At 32.4% G+C, this 25,301-nt stretch overlaps 4 protein-coding genes across 4 annotated transcripts; all 4 read left to right on the forward strand.

Annotated features, from left to right (window-relative positions):
- Nucleotides 1-4,413: 4,413 nt before the first annotated feature.
- LOC116026002 (auxin-responsive protein SAUR50-like) lies at nt 4,414-4,930 on the forward strand. Its single transcript, XM_031267446.1, has one exon. The coding sequence runs from the start codon at nt 4,445-4,447 to the stop codon at nt 4,859-4,861; it is 417 nt and encodes a 138-aa protein (XP_031123306.1). The 5' UTR covers nt 4,414-4,444; the 3' UTR covers nt 4,862-4,930.
- Nucleotides 4,931-13,782: 8,852 nt separating this feature from the next.
- LOC116025998 (auxin-responsive protein SAUR50-like) lies at nt 13,783-14,345 on the forward strand. The gene has a single exon (XM_031267441.1). The coding sequence runs from the start codon at nt 13,804-13,806 to the stop codon at nt 14,248-14,250; it is 447 nt and encodes a 148-aa protein (XP_031123301.1). The 5' UTR covers nt 13,783-13,803; the 3' UTR covers nt 14,251-14,345.
- Nucleotides 14,346-15,962: 1,617 nt separating this feature from the next.
- Nucleotides 15,963-16,546, forward strand: LOC116026001 (auxin-responsive protein SAUR21-like). Its single transcript, XM_031267445.1, has one exon. The coding sequence runs from the start codon at nt 16,020-16,022 to the stop codon at nt 16,434-16,436; it is 417 nt and encodes a 138-aa protein (XP_031123305.1). The 5' UTR covers nt 15,963-16,019; the 3' UTR covers nt 16,437-16,546.
- Nucleotides 16,547-19,507: 2,961 nt separating this feature from the next.
- Nucleotides 19,508-20,009, forward strand: LOC116026007 (auxin-responsive protein SAUR50-like). The gene has a single exon (XM_031267451.1). The coding sequence runs from the start codon at nt 19,550-19,552 to the stop codon at nt 19,922-19,924; it is 375 nt and encodes a 124-aa protein (XP_031123311.1). The 5' UTR covers nt 19,508-19,549; the 3' UTR covers nt 19,925-20,009.
- The last annotated feature ends 5,292 nt before the right edge of the window (nt 20,010-25,301 follow it).

Raw genomic sequence — 25,301 nt, forward strand, 5'->3', positions numbered from 1 at the left:
TTTTTTTTTTTTTTTTTTTTTTTTTTTTTTTTTTTTTTTTTTTCATATCATTTCGGCGATTGGATTGAAATGAATTAATTGCATGGGTCAACAAGGAATACATCATGAACCGGCAACAACGACGTTTTCTACTTTAACTAATTTTCGTAACACCAAATTGTACCCTTTTACGCGTAAGTAATTGAACCCAAATTCAAACACTCTGAAACTATACCACATATCCGTGCACGCGTTAGTACAATGCACGGCAGCGATGCCATTTCAATCTCAATAATGCTAAAATAATTACTAGTTTTGAAGAAGAAAAATCATTCTTATGAACAGGGCAACTGATGTATATATGTGGTTGTTTGAGCTGATGAAGATTCATGCATCCACACCAAAATGCAATGCCATGCATGATGCATCGCCGTTATTTCAATAGTTGAAATGATGAGAAACTATTCAGCACAGAGCATATAATATACAAACATAAATGTACAATCTAACTATTAGTTCAGACTTTTAATTGAGATTGAACACATGTTTTAATTTCGTATCAGAGTAAATTAGTGTATAAACGCTTATCCATTTTCAAGAATTAATAATAATCATTATTCTTAAAATTGATACAACATTGCCAAAAACATTCTTAGTTAGATAAGTAAGGACAAATGAATATACTTTGTGCATTATTCCACCATGTTAGTTTGCTACCCACTGACGAGACTATACAGCGCTCCTCACTCCTCCCCTGGCCTTAAACATCGATGGACCATTTCTCTTAATTATGTTTATTTAATTGCTCACAAAATATCAAGCTAAGCTAGCATATATGCTTGATCTGTGACGTATCATAGACTCATAGTCATAAATCTATGAAACATAAAACGAGAAGTATCTTTAGTCTCTATTAAAAAATTATGCATAATCCCAACAGGGAATGTGTCTTTTGGATCAATCATTTCATCATATTATTATTTGTGGAACTTTATGGATTTTAAAATGTGCTTCAATTCATATGTTTCTTGAAATTTTATTTTATTGATCTATTTAATATTGTCCTGTACTCTTGTAATTTATCAGTCTTCACGTAAAAAAAAAAAAGTATAATAATAATATGGTAGTATATGCTCAATTAAGTTAAATGTGAATTTGACCTTAGAGAATTAGTTGCTAGCGGTTAGCCCTTACCTACTAATTGGTTGTATTAATTTTTTTGTAAATAAGTGTTTGTGAAAATTATATGTTAGAAAAATGTCTGATATCGTAAAAGAACCTGAGACATTTAAAAAAAAAAAGGGAAACGCTTGATCACAATCTTCAAGCGTGTGAAGACACATGTCCTAAAAGTTTCTAATTTCACTTAACAAGCAACAAGGGTGAACAAATCAGAACTTTTGAGATACAAAGAACAATGCCAAACTTTTTAGATTGCTTTTCTAAAAAGTTCACAAATTGCAACTTGAAATTTTTGTTTTATATAAAAATACTCTCTCGTAAGTAATATAGTTACTTAGTCAAGAATAATACACTCCTTTTTGCTCGTGTGTTGGCAACTTATCATGGATTTTTTTTTATTTTCTATTTTATATCCATCATCAAACATCATTTCTTTAATCCTCTTAATACAAGAGTAATGAAGAAGGTTACTTGGAAGTTTTTTTTTTTTTTTTTCTAACTTCTACAATCATCATTCTCATAATGATTAAAATAATTTAAATTTTAATTTAAATTATTTACAAATTAAATGTCTATTTAACTAATTAATAATTTATTATATTAATAAAATAATATTTACAATCCCTGAAATTAAAAGATATTAGGATGTCCTATTACTTTGAGGAAAAGTTTTCCAAAACGTTCTGAAAAATGTCCTCTCCTCCCAGAAGACATTGTTTCCTTTCGGAAAATATCGCTTCCTTTATGATGATACCACCCACTCCAGATGATATCACTCCTTCCGAAAGAAACCACTTCCTTCCGATAGTCATTCTCAAGTACTTTCGGAAGACACTGCTTCCTTCCGAAAATACTTCCAGCTAAATTTTCCAACATTTTTTATCAGTTAAATTAAATAATTACTACCAAACATAAATAATGTTCTCAACTTCACAACACTAAAATATTATTTATGCTTCCGGTAGATATTTCTGAATTAATATATTCAACTATTTACTATATAAACATCCGACAAATTATTAACTTTAATCTATTTTATAATAATAATAATAATAATAATAATAATAATTTTATTAATTATTAAATAATTACACATACATATAAAACATATGTTAATAATTATTTTATAATAAAAAATTAAATTAAACAATACTTAATTAAAAAATTATTTTCATTATTTTTTCATAAACAATCACATTAAAAATTAAAATAAAATAACAATATGTGAGTTAAAATAAAAAGTTCATAAAATGAGGGAAATTACTCCTATAATTTGAGAAAGGAAGCGAGGGTTTTAAAGAAATTTGATAATATACTTTCAAAAATCAAAGTTAAAAGTTACTCAAACTCTCAAAACAACTTTTTTTTTCAAATCAACTTTTTTAATTAAAAAAATAAAGATAATCTCAAAAGCAATTTACCAAGTCCTAAAACACCTATATTAGCCATAAAACAGCAAAAAATGATAAATAAAAAAAGTTAAAAATTATTTACCTAGACAATTACATATATTGATGTTGTGGACAAAACTTGAAGCATGATTGCGACTTGTGGCAGGTGCATTTACGACTTTACGTGTACTTTGCGTGTACGAACAAGAATTCGGGTCGACTTCTAGTATCTAGTTGTCATGTGGCAGAAAATAAACATGAAGGCATCAAGGCATGGGTTGAATCAGATGAAATTAATAATAATAATAATAATAATAATAATTTGCAATATTGGTGGAAATATCATTTGCATTATAACTACCATAAACCGGAACGGAGTAGCGATATTTGAATGTGCACCACTTGCAACATTCATATATATCATTTTCACTGTCAACATGAAGGTTACTGAAACCGATCAAATTAATTGGTTTTTATAAGATAGTTGGTGAATAAGCCCCCAAAAAATAAAAATTAAATAAAATAGGATTTAAATTTAAGAAATAATCCTTTTGCAACGGAAAAGTTAGTGACGAAATTGCGACGACAATTTGTTTCGTCATTTTTTTACGACGAAATATTATGATGGAATACAAAATTTGCAACAGAAAGGTTAGGGATGAAATTGCGACAATAATTATTTCCGTCCTTATATTTCATCATAGAAATATAAAACGGAATATGAATTTTGCGACGAAATATTTCTTTTCATGCGATTGCGACAGAAAGAAACATTTCTGTTGCCAAAACGGCGACGGACTGTACTCGTGATGGAAACTTCCGTCACCACGCTCTCGACGGATTAATTCCGTCACAAAATGAAATACGAGAAGCCTTGACACTACATAATAGATTCAATTGCGAAAATGTAAAAATTCGCTGCAAAACGTGATTTGCGACGAAAAAAATTCCATCACTAATCGCGATTTTTCTTGTAGTGGAGGGAAATCTAAATCATGTGTAACACACTTTTTTTCTTAAAACTGATTCGCTATCTCTCGAGGGTGTTAGGAGTCTTATAGTGTCAATTTCTCAGGATAAAATGAATTTACAGCAATATATTTGAACATTCAAACTATATTGCTCTCAACGAATTCACACCCGTTGCTTAGCTCAATTCGCACAATATGTACCCCTCATTGACTCTTTAGGTCCAACCTACACCTGATCATTATACTGTGGTTTGTGGACTATGTTCCACATTATTGCAAAGTGGATCACTTACCTTTTTTTTTTGCAAACTGTAAATCACTTACCTAAGGTTTATTTTTAGTATATTGAATACTCATTTTTAATATATTATACTATTCAAAAGTAATTTATCAATACATTACAAATGAATATTCAATATATTAAAAATGAACATTTATCAGTGACCATCTTCTAACGTGAACCATGGTATACAATATAATTTGCCACCCCGTCTTGTACTCTAGAAAACCAATCACTCTATGGACCAGCAGGGCAAAATTATATCTCTCCTTGATTACTTTTAAAAATTTATACTTTTGTTTGCTATATAATCTATATTTATCTATAAGAATGAAAGGAAATAAAATATTGTTTAGACTTAATAATCAGTCAAACACTTAAAAAATATACAATAAAATAAAGTTGGTATGATAGAAAGATACAATATACTATACGCGTGTTTATTATTTGTTAATCAAAAGGGACATTTCAACTTGCAATTTAGGATAAAATCAAACCTGGTTCACATGCAATGTTCTCCTCCTATATACCTTATCTCATCCCTCTTCACTGTTACCAACACTCTATATATAGCCCACTCTAACATGGTTATTCACAACCTCAATTCAAATCTAGAAAAGGAAACACGCAATTCAAGTATCATGGCAAAGTTGTCCAGATCAAACGGGAAGAAAAAGAATGGCATGAGCCTCAAGACAGTGGTGCAAAAATTTCAAAAGAGTTTTGTACCAGACAAGAGGTCATCTGTTGATCATTTTGACGAGTTCGAGAACTCAAAGGATAATGTGGCTAATGACGTTAAAGAAGGGCATTTCGCGGTGATGACTGTGGACGACGATGAGAAGCTCAAGAGATTCATCGTTCCTCTAAGTTGTTTAACGCACCCTTCATTTTTAAGGCTGTTGGAAAAAGCTGCAGAGGAGTATGGGTTTGAACATGAAGGTGCACTCATGCTTCCTTGCAGGCCAACTGAGCTGGAGAGGATTCTTGCCAAGCAATGTAATGGAGGAGCAGATTGGAAGTGTTGTACAAGTCAGGACCTTTTATGGTCAAATTAAATGTGGAAGTGGAAAAATTGTCCAATTTAATTTGTTTGTTAACAGTTAATACAATTTGATTTTGATCAATATTTCGAAACATATATATTACTTTAAAGTGTTTAATAGCAATGTATGCAAAAATCGCACCTAAGCACTGATTGCGCTAGACGGTTGGCAGCGAAATCGTTGTTCTAGGCAGTCCGCTGCCTAGGCACCCTTCTAAGTGGCCTAGGAGCCGACTAGGTCGCGGCAGACTTGGCAGCCTAGGCGGTCGTCTAGGCCGTCGATTAGTTATTTTTTAGTTTTTTTTTTTAAATTTGTTATTTTGCTCAGAGTGATGTCATTTTTAGTGAACTAACCTTTAATTATTCAAATCGGTAGCAATCCCCAAAAAATGCAATAAAAAAATTCGAAATCAGGTACTCTAATATTAGTACTTTGTGAGTTGTGATTTTGTGTTGTGTTTTGATTCTTTAAATCTTAATATAATTTACATTTTCAGATGTTTTTAGGTTATAAGTAATATTTAATACTTTAGTATTAATTATTAAAGTATTAAATAGTTTATAATTATTATGCGTTAATTTTTTTTAAAAAACGAGAGTTCGAATAGTGTAGCGATTTTTTGCAACCTTGTTTAATAGTGTTTCTCAATACAAGGAATATAATACTACTTACGCCATAGTTTCTTTATACAATTGATTTTATAATGGTGCTTAGCTTTATTCAATAAGAATTAATTAAGTTTACAAAAAGATCAAGATGCTAAGTATATTGGCCCAAAATAAGTTTGGAGGCAAATTATTGTGTTGACCATGGTTCACATAGTGATGTGTGGAACATAAAAATGTACATTTTTAATATGCTAAATGTATATTATTTATGTACTGGATGTACATTATATAATATAATGTACATTATACAATATAATGTACATTATTTGATAGTATGGTCCACGCAACTGTGTGGACCATAATGATTGAAGTTTGGGTGGGACTTGAGCTTGAGCCGATTGAACTAGATTGATAATTATTAATCTGAAAATAATGAGCTGTGTTTGACTCATTTTTAAGTCTAGAATGATAATTATAAAGTATTTGATAATTTGTGAAACAATCCTAAATCCTAAATAGTAATTATTTCAATCATATATATATATATCACTACTCATCATCACAAGGGATTCTGTGTGGCCAAAACATTCTCAATAGGCATAAATTTTGAGGAGTTTTTGCAAGTGTGACTAGGAAAGAGAAGATATGAGGGAAGAAAGAAAAAAAAAAACAAAAACAAAAACATAAACTAAATCTGAAAAAAAAAAGAAAAAAAGAGGAGAAATTAAACATTTACACGCCCGACTACAACGCGAGACAACATTTTGCTTCCCTTTTTTTTTCTTTTCTTTTTTTTCCTTGATGGGTCTCACCGTCTCACTATGGAGACAAAAACAAGGCCCTTATGTTATGCAAAACCACCAAAAAAATCACTACCCCCATTTGTTAAAAAATCAGCTTCAAGTTTTTAAGCATTGAAAAATCACTTGTGGATGCTCTTAGTACAAATGAACCTTTGGTCCTCAAATAATGTAATTTTAAAAAATAAACATTTAATATATTAAAAATGTACTTTATTTCAGTGGTTCACTCTACTAAGTGAATTATGGTGCATGCTATAATGAATAATGCAATTAGAGCACAACTTCATCCACTATATCCCATCTTGTCACATAAAATGTGTTTTTTTTTTTTTTCATCCGATATTGTGGGACACTGGGACTAATTCAAAGGTCTACTCTCAGGTAAAAACTTGGCCGAGCTCAAACCTCTTTAACTTACCAACTGCCCTAAGCTAAACGGAGTTAAATTTTGATTCAATAGATATATATTTCTGTCCGGTACCGACAAGTGACAGCATCATGTAAAAACTGTTTTTCCCTTTCAGTTCGTTTTAAAAGTCATGTTTCTGAGGAATTGGTGATTCTAAAAAAGAGGTGTAAAAAAATGTACATATGAACTTATTATTGTACTGTGAGTGTACTACGTTTGGGCTGGGCACACGTACGTATGGAGTTGTACGCTGGCGTAAAGCTGGCAAACCCTTCTTTAATTTCTTCTTTTCCCTTTTATTATATTAGATTGTATATTGTTTTTTTGCTATCATTTGGGCGATTGAATTGAATTGCATGGGTCAATAAGCCAAGAGGATTGGCGTACATCATGAACTGGCAACAACGACGTACACTTCTTCAAGTAATAATGTACGAAAGAAAAAACGAGGAAATTGCATGCCAAGCTAAGGAATCACATGAAGGACCGACAGAAAGCCCCACCACCTGCGGTAATTAATATAATGTTGTGTCTTTCAAAAAAAAAAATAATGTTGTGCCCGTCTATGAATTACCGCATTTCCGTGCATGCTTTAGTACAATACACGGCAACCATGCCATCACAATCTCAATAATGCTAAAATAATGACCCTTGTTTCTTATGAACATATATGGCATCTTATCTGGGTTGTTTGAGCTGAGGATTCCTTCATCCATACCAGCATGGCATGCATGTGTGATGCATTTATAACCCGTGACCTGGTTCTGATATCACTTGTTAGAATTAGGCACTTACCACTACGCCAGAAGCTATGGCTAGTAGCAAAGACACAATTTTATTTCCTTATTGACGGTCATTACATTTTCGAGAAACATGGTGCTAGACTTGACCATTTGGTCCTTCCTAGCGTCCGCCTAACAATTCCCTAGCTACCAATTGAAGGACCTAACCTTTTACCGGTCTCCGCCCAACAAAATGGCATGCTGCATCGTCTGGATTGTTTGAATGGTGAAAGTTGAAGAAATTCTCTTACCTCTTATATGTTGGATCGTCTGGATTGTTTGAATGGTGAAAGTTGAAGAAATTCTCTTACCTCTTATATGTTGGAAGAAATATGAGTGGTGACTAGTGTATAACTACTTAGCTTGCACATTTTTCAAATGTCAATATATTGCTAAAAGACTATTCCTAATTGTGTGTGCTTGTTATTGTATTGTAGGATGAATGATGAATTGAAGATCAGATGAAAGAAGTCAATGTCATTTAGAGCATTCAAAATAGGGTTTACCTACTGGGCCAGACTGTCCTGTCACAATATAGGTAGGGAGTGGAGTTTTGATTTTAACAGTCCCTTAAAATAGCATATCTTAGCCAAAAATCTAGTGGCACCCGGTTTACACTCCAACATGAAGGGGAGTGGGTTCGAGCCTCAGGGCGACTGTAGTAGTACTCAAAAACCTACCAAAGAAAGGGCGGGAGCTTTTGCCTGTCCCATCCCGCCAGTTTGTATTAACATGTTTAATGTCATCCTTGCCTAATAAACGATGTGAAATAAAAACTTCTTTATTTTCATAAATTTAAAAAAAAAGACCTCTAGAGATCTATGGAGATGAATCTCTATAAAGGCGAAGGAGGTTGAAGGGATGAAACTAAGGCAACGACCATGACTGCTTTCATCCCTTCAACCTCCTTCGTCCCCATCTAAAGACGAAGGTCGAGACCTTCATCTTCAAAGATCCATGGAGATCAACATGTGTCTTCTTTATAGATTTTTGAAGGCGAAGGGTCTCCAAATCCATGGAGATCCTATAGTACGTGTCCACAGATCCTATAGTCTCTGATGGAGATTTTGTGACTACTAACTACGACGATTAGTTTCTTAGATTTTTAACTTTTTTTTTAATTCCACATTTTAATCTAGCAAGTGAACTGTTATTTTCAATTATTTGGTGTGGATTGCACGACTTTAGAATTTTTGAAAGGAGCTTAAAGAAACACCCCCCCCCCTCCAGAAAAAAAAACATCATTGGCTTAATTGGTATTTTTCGCTGGTTCAATAGTCAATTTGATCATTATTTTTTTCTTTTTGAATTATGATTTTGACTTCAAATTTATATAATTTAGACCGTACAACACCAACATTATCGGTTAGAATTGAACACGAATCTTAGTTATAGGACTTTAACTTTCATGACATGAAAGTTAAATAAGTACAAAATCAGATATAATGAGTGGTTATTCGATCCAATTCATAAAAGCAACGTTTTATTAATGTTGAAAGTCGCCATCTTTCCTATTCGCTTCTAAGTGGCCGGAATAGTTGATCTTGTAGAAAATCTCTTGAGCAAGCAACATGCAAGGTTTCTGACTCTTTGTCCACCCCGACCAAATCATCAACAATGCCTTTAATAGGTTGTTTGATGGATAAGATTTTTTTTAGATATTTTCCAAATCTATCCAAGAAATATCAATTTCCCTAGAAAAAAGGGCACTTTTCTCTGCACTTTTCTGAGAAAAGAGTTCATCATTAGGACCACCAAGTTGCTTTTTGATCATTTATATGACAGCAGGATAGAAAGGGAAATTATGTAATAAAAAGCTCCAACAAAATTGGATGTTTACAACTCATCAATGCCTCAAATCTCTCTTAGTTTTCATATGTCCAAAAGGCTTCATAAATTCTTTTCAAAAAAAAAAAAAAAAGGCTTCATAAATTCTTATAATTGAATTTATGCTAAATTTGGCAAAAAAAGTTTATTTTAAAGAGATACCAATAGCTGGAAGAACACACTGCCGTCTTCTTTGTTGGCATAGAAGTGCTTGACATTAGTACTGTCAAAATGGGCCAAAGCCCGCGGTTCGGCCCGCACCCGCCCCACCGTGAGGCGGGTTAGGGTCATGAAAAAATAGGTCCGCAAAAATACGGGCCTAACGGGGTGGGCTAGAATTGACCCGCAACCCATGCGGGTTAGCCCGCGGGCCAAGCTTTTTATATATATATATAATATGTATAATATATATATAATATATAATATAATATTTATATATATATCAAATATATAATATACAAACTTAGGGTTCTGTGACGGGGTGGGCTAGAATTGACCCGCAACCCATGCGGGTTAGCCCGCGGGCCAAGCTTTTTATATATATATATAATATGTATAATATATATATAATATATAATATAATATTTATATATATATCAAATATATAATATACAAACTTAGGGTTCTGTGACGGGGTGGGCTAGAATTGACCCGCAACCCATGCGGGTTAGCCCGCGGGCCAAGCTTTTTATATATATATATAATATGTATAATATATATATAATATATAATATAATATTTATATATATATCAAATATATAATATACAAACTTAGGGTTCTGTGACGGGGTGGGCTAGAATTGACCCGCAACCCATGCGGGTTAGCCCGCGGGCCAAGCTTTTTATATATATATATAATATGTATAATATATATATAATATATAATATAATATTTATATATATATCAAATATATAATATACAAACTTAGGGTTCTGTGACGGGGTGGGCTAGAATTGACCCGCAACCCATGCGGGTTAGCCCGCGGGCCAAGCTTTTTATATATATATATAATATGTATAATATATATATAATATATAATATAATATTTATATATATATCAAATATATAATNATCAAATATATAATATACAAACTTAGTGTTCTGTGCACGCACAGAACACTAAGTTTGTATATTATATATTTGATATATATATAAATATTATATTATATATTACATTATATATTATACATATTTTATATAATATATATTTAATTTTTATTTTTTATTTATATTTTTAAACCGCGGGGCTCGCCAACCCGCGTGGGGCGGGCTAGGGTTATAGTAATCCTAGCCCGCAGGCCTAGCGGGCCGGCCCGCAAAAGTCCGCTAAAATTTAGGCCCGCAGTGGGGCGTGCCTAATGGGGCGGGCCGGCCCGCTTTGACAGCTCTGCTTGACATGGTAAATTGGTATTAGAGCAGATTCGAAGATAAAGTTACATCTTCACTAGTAGCTATAACTATAATTTTTGTCTTTTGGTACAGTTGATCCTGACAGTAAGATGTTATATTCAACCAGCCTCCAAAACTCTGCCCAAAATTATCAGTCTGACACACATAATTGCATAGGTTATTTCAATAACAAAAAACATTAATTTAGATGCATTATTAGAGATTATAATGTTGAAATATATCAAAAGCTCGAACAACGTTGGATGTTTACAACTCAATGCCTCAAATCTCTCCCAGCATGCATATGTCCAAAAAGATTCATATATAAATACCTATAATTGAAAATATGCTAAATTTGGCCAAAAAAAAAAAACCAAAGAAAAAAAAAATATCAATAGTACAGTTAGATCAAACACTTACTACTTTCTCAAAAATTATAACAAGTAGCTAAGATAAATTTATTTCTTTATACTTGCGGCGTAGCACTCAACACAATATTCTTCCAAGCCTCTGCACAACAATATCAGATTGACTTACATAATTACATAGATTTTGATAACAAATGACATTAGTTTATATGTATTATTAGACATTATAATATTGAATAATCAACTCAAATATAAAGGTATATATGGATATTATCATATTAATAAACATTATTCTTAGAATTGACAGAACATTACTTGTCTAAGACATTCTTAGATAGCTAGATAGGCTAGGACAAATGAATACGGAGTATATGATAATTTGTGCATTATTGCACCATGTTAATTTGATACCCTGCCCTCGGACAAGACTATACAGTGCTTACTCCTGATCTTATACAAGGGTGGTCCATTTTGATTAATTTTGTTTGCTCACAAAATATCAACCTAACTGCAACTAGCATATATGCCTGTTATATGATATATCATAGTCATAAAGAATATTTAAAAAGGCAGCATCGTTTAGTCTCTATTTTAAGATTAAATCACATCCCTAATCCCATCAGAGAATATGTATGTCTTTCAATCAATCATTTGATAATCTTGTTTTTGAATGAACATTTAAAAATATTCCTTTCAAATTTTATTTTATTAATCTATTTAATATATAGTCTCATGATTTATTAATCTTTACATAAAAAAAATATCTCGTTTGTCTCATTTTGTATGTCTTGTTTACTATTTATTGGTCAAACAAACTCTTTTTTCTTTAATTATTTTTTAGTATTTTTTAATTATTTTTAAATTTCATATATGTATTTAATTAGTAGTACTTTTATATAGTTTTTAAATATAATAAATTTTATATGCTAATATTAAACTTAACATTATAAAAAATTAAATTAAAAATAACTTCAGTTAACCATCGTTAACCAAACCAAACAAATAAAGTTGGACAGAAGGAGTACTTGTTAAACATGATTATGGTAACAATGAGTGCAAATGCACCAGTGTACTCCCTCTGTCCTATTTTATGATTTTTATCTGTCATACTTATTATTCATTAGTCAAACCAACTATTTCTTCTTTGTTTATTTTCTTTGTTATTTTTTTACTAAATTTTAAATTCGATTTTTTTTTTGTGTTTAATAGTACTTTTAGTGTAGTTTCTAAATATATAAATATTATATAATAATACTAAACTTAATATTATGAAAAATTGAATTAAAAATAACTCCAGTCAAGCCTCATTATCCGAACTGGACACATAAAATGAGACGATTAGAGTAATATGTAAGTTTATGTTAGGTGGGGCAATCACATATTAGTTGGTCGAGAAATTTGCTTGATAACCACAATGTTCCAAATTCAAGTTTTTGTAAGAGTTACCTATTAACCGTTTTTATTATATATAGGCTGATTTATCTTATTGTAATCTTTTGACTAGGATCACAGCACAAACGTTTGCGACTTTGAGTTTACGAACAAGAATTCAGGTCGGCATGTAACATGTGGTAGTTGTTCCCCAATATACACCACGTGCCAAAAATAAATCAAAATGAGTTTATTGCCAACCGAAATTCCCGTGATAAATTATGTGGTACGTATAAGATCTAATGAAAATTTTGTACAAGATTTTTTACATACATATAGTACGAATGACAAGATTGAAGTTTCAAGTTTGGAAATTTAAGTGATGTTATGTTGTGAGCTATCCCAGATTGGCAAGTACATGTTAGTTCAAAGTACGTGAGATTTGGGAGCAACGCTCAATCTTGTTAGTTTTATAGATAAGTTAATAATTGTATAATAAGGTTCTAAATTTAACTTTTTGGGTGCCTACGAGTGTCTATTGGCCTTAGAGCATCCTACATCCTCAATAATCAAAGTTTATTGTTAGGTTTTAGGAAGTTAAGTAGGAGAGAGAAAAAAAAAAAAAAAGGAAGAGAAAAAGGTTCTAACAATTTAAAAAAAAAATGAATTGTAGTCAACAGTCAAAATTTCAAGTGGCCACCCCACAACGGGTGCACGCCCCCGCTGGGATTTACAATGCGCTCCAAGCGCGCTCATTGGACTTTTTTTTTTTCTCTTGCAAAAATCAAGGCCTTTACATGAGAAAGAACAAAGAAAAAAAATCAATGCTCACATAAGTAAAAAAAAATTTAAAAAAAAAAATCATACAATCAGATTTTAGCTTTGCAAAAATCAATATAAAAATCTATAGTCGAGATGCTCTTATTAGTTTGAGTCGACCAGCTGATTTAATTTTTTGTGGTTCTTTGCCAGATAAGATCACAAAGTGGGCTTCATTCCAAGGTGCACAGTACACTATATTATAATTGCAAACTTTCTCCTAAATCAAAGAATATACTCCCATTATAAAACCTATATTGATTGTTGATCCGGAAAAGAACAAGAATAAAATAAATGATTTATATGCAGTTTTTGCTTTTTGTTTTGTTTTTTTCCCTCTTTTGTAATATAATCCAGGATAAGAAGTAGCTAGGCAGGCGTGATTATTTGTTAATCAAAAGGGACATTTCAACTAATAAAATGAAACTTCTTCATTCACATGCAATGGTCTCCTCATATATTAACACCCAATCCACTTTCACTGTTACCACCACTCTGTATATATAGCCCAACCTAACATGGCTATACGCATCTTCAATTCATTCTTCATTTACACACACACATACACAAAAACATCATGGCAAAGTTGTCTAGGGCAAATGGGAACAAAAAGAATGGGTTGAAATTCAAGATAGTAGTAGAAAAGCTTCAAAAGAGTTTTCTACTGGGCAAGAGGTCACCCGCGAATCATTTTGACGAGTTCGACAACTCCGAGGATGTGCCTAACGACGTTAAAGAAGGGCATTTCGCGGTGATGGCGGTGGACGACGACGACAAGCTCAAAAGATTCATCGTTCCGCTGAGTTGTTTGAGGAATCCTTGTTTTTTAAGGCTGTTGGAAAAAGCTGCAGAGGAGTATGGGTTTGAACATGAAGGCGCACTCATGCTTCCTTGCAGGTCAAGTGAGTTGGAGAAGATTCTTGGCAAGCAATATAATGGAAGAATAGAATGGAGTCCTCGTAACCTCGGAGTGTGGTTGAGTGGGAGGGACTCATCCATCCTTAATCAAATATTAAGGGTTTGATTATTGATTTGGGTATGGAGCAATTTTAAATTTCTAAGTCAGTTGTCACTGTATTTTACGGGGTGAAAACTCAGGACTACACAACAAAAAATAGATTGGAGTTCTAGGAGTCAAAAGCTTTATGTTTAGATTATATTTTGTTTTATTAGAGCCTTAATTTTCTTTTAAAATAAGATTGCAACAATCAAAGGGCTTCATCAAGTTTTTTCCTTTGTGTAGGATTGTTAATTAATCAAAGAGAAATATCTGCCTATTATTTATTAACGCTAACGTTTGACGGCAGTTAATTAACCGTATTGAATTGCCGTGCTTATAATTAGCGGCACTTCACTCAAACCGTTGGGAATAATTAAAAAGATGTGACGTAAAATCTAAAATCTCACCCTTAAAAGATTATGTAATTCGAAACCCTCTCTAAGTACCTTTGTTGGAAATTTATATAATAATAGTGGTTAATGTTTCAGACGCACTACAACGAAAATTTTAAATAACATTTGAAGGGTAAAAATTTATGTGAGATCTTTTCACTGATTTTTGTGTGTGTGACGAGTCGGGTCATGATAGAAATGTAATTCTTATATTAACAAATGTAATATTAAATCATAAATAAAATGTTTATAAATTATATGGGAAAATGCAATATTTTTGCATTAGTTGAAAATATAGGGTTTTTTTTGTCTAAAATAAAGATTTCGATCACTTTTAGGATCCAAAACATGCCCCTCAAAATTTTACCAATCTAGTTAAATTGATTTTTTTGGTTGTTGAACATTTTGGATGGTTTAGATTGCAATCGATGTATATTACTCCAATTTTTAACCATAGGTAGTTAAATTTTTCCTTTAAAAAATATTAGACATATTTGTTGAATTTTTTTCTGATAACCCTGACCATCATCGCCAATGTATAGAAACCAGCTGGGGTTTTTTAAAAAATAAAATAAAATAATTTTGGGTTTCTTTATTAGCCAAAAACTTTGTTGTTAAACAAAAATTTATTTTTTCCTCCTCGTGTTTACTTTATTTCTTCAGAAGTGGGAATTTTTATAATTTTGTCTACCAAAATATTTATATTTTAAAAATTTGAATGTTTCAACCACTAGAAAAAGTTGCGGGAATTTCGAACTATCAAAGCGGACCAAATTAATTTTTTTTTTTAATCTTAACATCCATAAATATTAAGTATTTCATAATTAAAAATGTTACAATAATAAATAAAACTAATAGAAAAAAAAAACAAAAATAAATAAAGAAGATATTTTTAAAAATTAATAATTCATTAACCACTTTTTTTTTAGTATTATTAACTCAATTTCGAAGTAGTACTATCTTCAAATTAAAGTACCCCACCAAGTTCCATCTTTCCAAAGAGTCAAAGTACCCATCACAGGAGTTCGATGACTTTGAAACCTTCCCTTAATTATAAGAAGAGTGACAGAGTGCAATCTGAGCAAAAGGTGTTTGACAATCTATCAACTACTTTAAAAAACACATGCAATATAATAAAATGAAGTAGGTATATGATAGATATTATATACGCGTGTTTATCTGTTAATCAAAAGGGACGTTTCAACTATTCAGGATAAAATCAAACCTCATTCACATGCAATGGTCTCCTCTTATCTTATCTCTCTTCACTGTTACTAACTCTCTCTACCTATATATATATCCCACTCTAACATGCTTAATTATATGCAAATTAAAACCCCCAATTCAATTCTTTCTTCATTTTCTACACAAGAAATACACATACCCAAAAACCTGATTATAATGGCAAAGTTTTCCAGATCAAACGGGAAGAAAAACAATGTCATGAACCTCAAGACAATGGCACAAATGTTTCAGAAGAGTTTTGTACCAGACAAGAGGTCAACCACGAATCATTCTGAGGAGTTCGAGGACTCCAAGGATGTGGCTAATGACGTTAAAGAAGGGCATTTCGCGGTGATGGCGGTGGACGATGAGAATCTCAAGAGATTCATCGTTCCTCTAAGTTGTTTAACGCATCCATCTTTCTTAAGGCTTCTGGAAAAAGCTGCAGAGGAATATGGGTTCGAACATGAAGGTGCACTCATGCTTCCTTGTAGGCCAAGTGAGCTGGAGAATATTATTGCCAGGCAATGGAAGAGTGGCTCTTCGAAACAGGATTGGGGTTCTTCTGCGAGTCAAGAGCTCTTATATGTTTAAATTAAATTTAAAGTAGTTTAATTTGCTAACCAATTAGATTTAATTTCATTCTATTACCACCATAAAATTCTTTAATTGAAATTGTATTCATCAAAGGGGTTTATCCGTTCTTTTCCTTTGTTCAGCATTTTTAATCAAAGCTATTATATACCAACAAAGGTTTGGCAGCAATTTTTTTTTTTTGTTTTTTGTTTTTTTTCCTTTTTGGGCTTGAAACAATGAAAATATTTATTTCATAGAACAATCATCCTTACAAGATACAATAATTAATCCATGATATAATACAATGAAGCCCAAATTAGAATAAAGCGTACAAGTAAGATAATCAAAATAAATAATTATGGGTGCAACCTTAACCAAACTAATCAGACAGTTAATAGCTGAATTATTACTACCCTATCTTCCTCAGAAAACTCTGCTCCCATTATTGTGAGCATAACTTTATCTATATGGATCTGCTTGAGTAGATCTAGCAAACATTGAAATGGTAACTCATGAGGCTACGACTTTTTAAAAGAGACTAATTTCAAATGTTAAGGTGTTAGAAATTGAATTGAAGGCAAAACAATAAATTTGCTAAGTTTCCTTCTTTCTCATTTTATACCTTAAAAGTCTTTTGAATATTCAATAACACAATGAAAGAGGGAATTCAAATCATTATATTCCTATAAATCTTTGGGGGAATTATTGGTGAAATTAAAGGAGTTGACGTGAATAAATTATCTTTCACAGAAATATATATCAATCACCCACCTAAGAAAATTCTACACACTATAGCGAGGACGACTACAGTCCAACGTTTGGGAAGCACAGTTACAGTCCGCACCTTTTGTGAATGGGAGTTCACCATAGCAAAAAGAGTTGCAATCAAAGGAAGCTAGGAGGGATGATCTTGCAACACGAACAATTTGTGTTTTCGATCAATTTCAAGACATTGTATCAGATTAATGAAAAATGTTCAGGTTTTATGCTTGCATATATGGACTGTGCTGAACTGCATGCTTATGCTTTTTCTTGCCCAAAAACGTCAAATATCTCTCTCAACACCACACCTACCGATAGGATTGTGGAGTGGTAAATCACAATGATTGAGTCACTCATTAGGTTGTGTTGGACGGAAGCCGGTAAAGGGTTTAAAGGGTTAAGTTCAGCACCCGGGATCTCGAAAATGTGTGGTAATATAAGGAAATAAAATTGCGCATTCGCTATAAGCTAAGTTATGATTTTTGGTGTAAATGGTAAGCATTTAATCCTAAGAGCATCTATACTAGTTTAATTTTTTTTTTTTTCCGGTTTTTGATGATCCAGATAGGAGAGAGATGAAGGAAAGAGAAGAAGAAAAAAAGGATAAAAAACTGTGAAATCTGAAGAAAAAAAAATAAAAACTGCCTGTATGGGCTCCTTAATAATTTTCTAAACGGTGTAAGATTGTGAAAGATTATGAAGGGCCGGAATACTTAAAAAGACAAACCGTACCCGTTTAGATAAAGGGCTGTACAAACGTGTATGGAGTTATTGAAGTGTTATTGTACTACGTTAACCTATAGTCCAGCATGGAGTTCTACGCTGGCTACAGTCCTTCTGTTGTCTTCTATCACTCCGGCTGCTAAACGCATTTACCCTGTTAGTACTTGTAGGAGGTGAAAACTACATATGTTGCAGTCTCATATTCCTGAGCTTTTTTTCTTTTCTTTTTTTTTTTTTTTTGCCAAAATTAATAATTTTATCTCTGGTATAATCCATAAGATATACAAGAGAGGTATACATATTAAGATTTAAGAAGACCATATATGATGGGTTGATCAAGAAAGTGCTGGTAAAATTTGATCATCTAGCTAAATGCAACTTGCAAGAATCATGTTTAACATTACTCCTTCTCTAGAATGATTTATCGTTTTGACGATTGAATATAATTGCGTGGGTCAAGAAACCAAGATTATTGGGGTGAATCATGAACTGGTAACAACGACGACGTATTGCCTTTCTTTTTTGTTACTTTTATTTATTTTTATTTTTTCAAAAAAAGGTAAAAAAAAAAAAAAAGAAAGGAAATTGCAAAGAAATCACACCGCACACAAACCCCCACCACCTGCGGCACTGTTGTGTCCTTCAACGAATTACCACATTTCCGTGCTGGATATATTATAGTACACAATGCACGGCCATCTAAATATCAATAATGCTAAAATAATTACTGGATGGTGATGAAAAATAATCATTCTTATGTGGTATTTATAAGGGATCCGAGGAAAGAGATACATGCCAGGTTCGGTATGCTTAACACGTATAGCACATGCAATCGACTAGCTCAGGAACAGCGCCACGATGCCCCCGTGCTGCAACTTAGCATTCCTGATCAATCAGGCCACTAAGTGATGTGACCGGCGTGAAGTCAGGAATTGAGTCGCAATCTTTAAGTAATCTAACTTAGGGCAAACTTCCCGACCTATAATGGTCGTGGTCGACCCTAAAGCAAACAAAGCTTAACGTTGACAAAGCACTTGCTCGGTCTCTATACTTAGGTTGGGTCGGGTAGTTCTGGAGTGATTTCTCTCGGTGACTGGGCAAACCTGATATCGGGCAAGTGTACAGTACGTGTAGGTAGGTATACTCAGAGAATATTCCACATCAATTTTAAATGGGGTAAAGATCTTCCGGTGAAAACACTAATTTCGTAATGATTAATGGGTTAATGAGCCATCAAGGGAGTTTGAGAAAATGACTTGAAAATGCTTTGTACCACATTAGAAAGATATGCAAGTATAAAGTAGTATATAAACGCGTAAACATGCATTTTCTCATAATGGTAACTATATTATTAGAAAACTATTCATGTGTACGTTTTCTACTTGGAATTTTTCTAGATTGAAATTTGTAATTCCTTACAATTTTAAGGACTAAAATCAAACCTCATTCACATGCCATGGTCTCCTTCACATTAAAAAATCCAATTCAACTGTACTCACTCTTATATCTTTCAGCAGACCCCATCCCTCTTAATACTTTCTGTATATATATATAGCCCACTCTAACATGCTTATATGCAACCCCAATTCAATTCTTAGCTTTCTTCATTTACTAGAACAGAAACACACTTACGCAAAAAGCTGATCATGGCAAAGTTGTCCAGATCAAACTGGAAGAAAAAGAATGGCATGAACCTCAAGACAATGGTACAAATGTTTCAAAAGAGTTTTCTACTGAGCAAGAGGTCATCTATATCCGCGAATCATTTTGAAGAGTTCGAGGACTCCAAGGATGAGGCTAATGACGTTAAAGAGGGACATTTCGCGGTGATAGCAGTGGACGATGAGAAGCTCAAGAGATTCATCGTTCCTCTAAGTTGTTTAACGCATCCTACTTTCTTAAGGTTGTTGGAAAAAGCTGCAGAGGAGTATGGGTTTGAACATGAAGGCGCACTCATGCTTCCTTGTAGGCCATGTGAGCTGGAGAAGATCATTGCCATGCAATGGAAGGACTCTTATTAGTTCTTTCAATTATGTTTAAATTACATATAAAGTAGTTTGCTAATGAATTTTATTTCCACCATAATTTTTTTTTTTGTTAATAATATCAAAGATTCAATCATCTTTAATTTATTGGTTCTTTTCCTCTAACCAGCAAAATGATACATCACAAACCTGTAATATCTACCCAAATAAAGTTTTACTATGTTTACACTAATATATCCAAAATAATAAATAATTAGAATCATAGTTGTAATTATTTATTTTGGACGTATTAATGTAATATATTGATCGTAAAAATTAATAATTTTAAATATTTATAAAGTAATATATATAAGAGTTAAAATATAAATATTATGATGTGACAGTAATGGTGTCAGCGCCACATAAGTTAAGTTAATGATAATATATATTAACACCGCTAACTATTGTCATTAATTGTATCACTTTGTAAAATACAAGGACTAAATTAAACAAAAAATTCTCGTACAAATACCTCATAAGTACTTTGACCCTTCAACTATACTTCTTGATGTGGCAAGCATGTATAAGACATTTTCGTGTGTAGAAAGTGAGATTAAGCATAAATTTGGAAGTAATTGTGGCTCTTTTGATCCAAAGTGTGCTTATACACTAATAGGGAAATGGTATTCACCATATGGTTTTCAAGCTGGACAAGTATAGTAAAGGGATTTAGCAGCGAATTTTAGGAAATTGTGGCAGCTTTTGAATGGCTACCATTTGCTGATGAGTAACAACAAGCAAATTCAAATTAGCGCTCACTTCTCATTTTCTATAAAAAGGAGGACCCCAAGCTTAGAAGAAAATAATGAAAATCGATTTCTTATGATCAAGTACAAAAAGTTATTGAGATAAACTACTACAGTGCAAAATCTATATGATCTTCTAAGCTAAAAAGAGAATCACTTTGATTCTTTCAAAGTCTAGCACTCAACTAAGAACTTCATATTTAGGATAAGGAAGTTGGGAGATCAACCTGGCAAGGCAAGTTTGTGATTAACCCTTGGGTAGCTCTGATCAGGCAGTGAAGATGCAGGCTAGATTTTATTTCACTTGTACTGTTATAACCCAAAATACATTGTGAAAATTGTTCTTGTAATTTAAGCGAAAGAGTATAATAGGAAGTTACTTCAAACTACTAAAATTAGCTTTTTCAAACATTAACATTATCAAAATTAGCTACAATTTCTTTTAGCTAGCATGCTTGAAAGACATTTGTTGCAAGAAAATTCAATTCATTTTCCTTACTTTGATTTCTAAATTCAAGCTCACCTGAAGTTATTTTTCAAAAAGTCTTTAAGTCTGTTCAACCCTATCTACTTGCCCAGAACCAACAATTGTCTATGGGTTGTACTAGCTCGATCTCCCATTACAATAGGCCCCAAAAGGAGAAGGGTTCAAGATTGCGAAAGATTACGAAGGCCCAAAATGGTTAAAAGAATATATGTGTTGCCCCCACTAGAAAAGATGCCTGAATGAAACAATTTCAATTCTGGTGATTCTAAGAGATAACATGGTCATCCTAATGGTGTGTGTACGGACGTGTATGAACTTATTGAAGTGTGACTGTGTGATCGACTGTACGTTGACATGTAGTCTTCAGCACGAGTAAGCAGCAAGGAGTTCTAGGCTGGCGTAAAACTGGCCTTAATAGTTTGAATCTGACCTTTTCTACCCCTCATTCAGTACTTGTAGGCGAAAAGTACATATGTTGCACTCTCATATTACTGAATACTTATGCTATTTTGAAATTTCACAGAACTGGGTTTTGTTATAAATATTAGGGAAAGGGTGACATTTGTGAGATCGTCTGATACTTATTCGTGAAACGGTCTGATTTGGTCAATATGCAATTGTAATACTTATAATACTTATACTAGCAAATATAATACTAAATCGTAAATAAAATGTTTATTACTTATAAAGGAAAATATAATACTTTTGATGACAATAATTTTTAATAATAAACTATTAAAATAAACTATTAAAAAAAAAAAACAATGGCGACTAGCCAGCCCTCCCCCCTCCCCTTCGTCTCCGGCGGAGACAAGGGCGGGGGGGAGACGAATGAGGAGGGGGAATGGGTGGCTGGCGGCCACCTCGGAGTTTTTTTTTTTTTTTTTTTTTTTTNGGCGGCCACCTCGGATTTTTTTTTTTTTTTTTTTTTTTTAATTTATATTTTTAAAATTTATTATTAAAAATTATTTTAAAATGTCAACTCACCGTCCACATAAGCATGTAACCTGATGAAATAGATGGTAACTTGCTATCAAGTAAAATTGCATACATTTTAGAGTGTTCAGTGGCCTAATTGCATTATTTTTTGGTTAGTGGTCTAATTACACTTTTAGGGTACGTTCAGTGGCTAATTTGAACGTTATTCCTATTACATTTCATCTTGGTCCAACCCGTCTCATGAAGAAGGATTCGTAAGACACACAAATTTTTGCCATAACTTTCTTACCTTGCATTCTGGATCATCCACATCTCAATCTCACGTTATCATATCTAACCAGAGTTGTTCAATCATATTTAATTTGATTAATCATTTCCTAGTCACTTTATACTCAGTCTTATCATGACTTGAAATTGTATTTTTTTTTCTTCAAAACCCTTCAATATATTAATCAAAACCAATATGTTCAAAGTCAAGGAGAGTAGGTCTCATCAAATCCAAGAAAAGTCGCCCCCAAGTCCTAAACCACCAAGTGCATGTCTAAGTAAGAAAGGCATGCACAATAATTTTGTCAACACGTACTTAAACAAAATAAGCATAAACTCACAAGTTTAAAATAACCTAAACCTAGTCTAACAAAAAAAATGACTTTGCCCAAATCACAGCATAGCCAGCAACATAAGCACAAGGCCGGGCGAGATAAATCATGAAAGCTTCAATCTTGACAAAAGTTAAATAGCGAGCATAATTTAGTGACAGCTCTCGAAGTGTGTCAAAATGACATAAGCAACTCAAAAGCCAAGCAAGCTCTAAAGCGACACGCCTAGCTAGAGCAAACACAATAGCTCAAAAACCTAATGCAACTTGGAATTGTATTTGAATTAGTAATAAGAAAACCCTAATAATCTCTATCACAACATGGTGTGAACCGATAATCTTACCCCAATCAAATTGTTATTATCAAATATATTAAATAAGCACGAAAATAGGATTTTAAAATTCAACTACTAATTCTATTTGAATTGTAAGTCTTGTTCAATTGTAGTACCAGATAGATAGTTGATGAGTCCGTGCAATATTGTCTCTTACAAGAGGTAAGAAGCATCCTCTCTTCTCCCATCTATCAAATTGGTTATAATTTTTCGGCGATTGAGTTGAAGTGCATGGGTCAAAAAGCCAAGATGATTGGCGTACATCATATCATGAACTGGCAACAACTACGCAATATTATTCTACTTTAAGTAATTTCCTAAAACAAACAAAAGAAAGGAAAATGCAAAGAAATAATCACACTGCACGACCAACAGAAAACCCCACCACCTGCGGTAATGTTGTGTCACTCCAAGAATTACCACATTTCCTTGCACGCGATAGTACCATGCACGCCAACACCATGCCATCCCAATCTCAATAATGCCAAAATATAATAAGCCCCGTGTATAGCTCAGTGGTTGAATGATTGAATGCGTGTGTAATGACTCAGCAAATACTTACTGCCTAGTTTAGAGCAAAAAGCAAGCATTTAGACCTTGCTTGAGATACATCTTGCGATTTACTTGCTCTCACAATTTTCATAACAGGAAGTGAGGGACTCTTAGATTTAAGATTTAATTAAACCAATAATGCTAAAATAATTACTCATGGGTTGTTTGAGCATATAGCCACTGAGGATTCATTCATCCATTCCAAGTTACCAACATGGCATGCATGACACATTTGGGTTGTTTTAACAGTTGAACTTATTATGAGGTCACGTCAACATATATGAATCATTCATACTCACATATATAAAATTTGAAATATATACACAATAATTCATAAAATTAAAAATATACATACAATAATTCAAAAAATTTGAAATATATATATATATATATATATATATATATATATATATATATATTTCAAAAATTCAAAATATATACTTAATAATTCCTAAAATTTGAAATATATTAAAATAATTATTTTCAATTCATAAAAATTCAAAATTTGAAACAATATTTCAAAAATTATACAAAAAACTCAAAATATAGGAGGAGGTGTTTGTGGTAGCGACGGTGGGGTGGTGGCGGTGAGAGGTGGATAACGGCGGTGGCAGCGGGGACGGCTAGAGGTGGACAACCGCGGTGGCAGTGGAGAGAATAAGAAGAAAAGAGGTTTTGGTCTTTTGGAGGCGCTACAACTGGTAGGAGAAGAAGAGAAGAGGGAAAATTAAAAACAATAGGGCTACGACGTCTGTTATTTTAAATAACCGACGTTGTAGCTTTTTTTTTTTTTTAAAAAAAAATTACGTATTCATACGAAGTCGATCGGTTTTATCACATAACCGACATCGTATGTGTTGTTGTTGTTGTTGTATTTTTTTAATTAAAACAAAATACGACGTCGTTATATATAAATATTTTTTATTTAAAAAAAATTCCGTAGTATACAATGTTGGTTTTAAAAAAACATATATCATGTACTTAGTTATTAAAAAATAAAATAATAACAATACGATGTCGGTTTTTTATTTACCAATTTTAGAATAATAATAAAAACGAATAGTGCATACGACATAGGTTATTTATATAACCGACGTTGTATGTATTCTTTTTTAAATTATTTTTTATTTTGCTATGCAACATCGGTTATTTCAAATAACTGACATCAAAGGTTTATTTTAAAATATTATAATTTTTTTTTTTTTTAACATCCGTTTATCAAAAAATTGACATTATATGTGAAACGTTGTATGCATGTTATTTCTGTAGTAGTGTATGAGAACCAATCTCATTCATTAAAAAAATAAATCTATGGATGAGATTAATTGGTGAGATTAAAAACGCGCGTATGCATATTATGCATTATGATATGTGCATATTAAGCATGTCTCTATGTTACACATACTTTTATGAAGAGTTAGAGAGGTGTATATTACCATGCTAAAAACGACAAGAACTAAAATCCCTAGCAATGAACAATTGAGGGACTAAAATTACAATTTTTTTCCCTTTTATATAATAAGATAAGAAAGTAGGCAAGAAAGATTATTTACTTTTAATTGATTTTCTCCTTCTGAGTGTGGTACATATTTGTTACTAGCTAATGTATGTATGTTATCATTGTTGCTAGATCTAGATTAATGTACTCTGCTCTGATCTTCTTTTAATTTCCTCTGTATTTTTTTTCCATTAAAGAAAAAAAAAAAAAAAAAAAAAA

Source organism: Ipomoea triloba, chromosome 7, assembly GCF_003576645.1.
Source record: "Ipomoea triloba cultivar NCNSP0323 chromosome 7, ASM357664v1".
NCBI classification, from domain to species: Eukaryota; Viridiplantae; Streptophyta; class Magnoliopsida; order Solanales; family Convolvulaceae; genus Ipomoea; species Ipomoea triloba.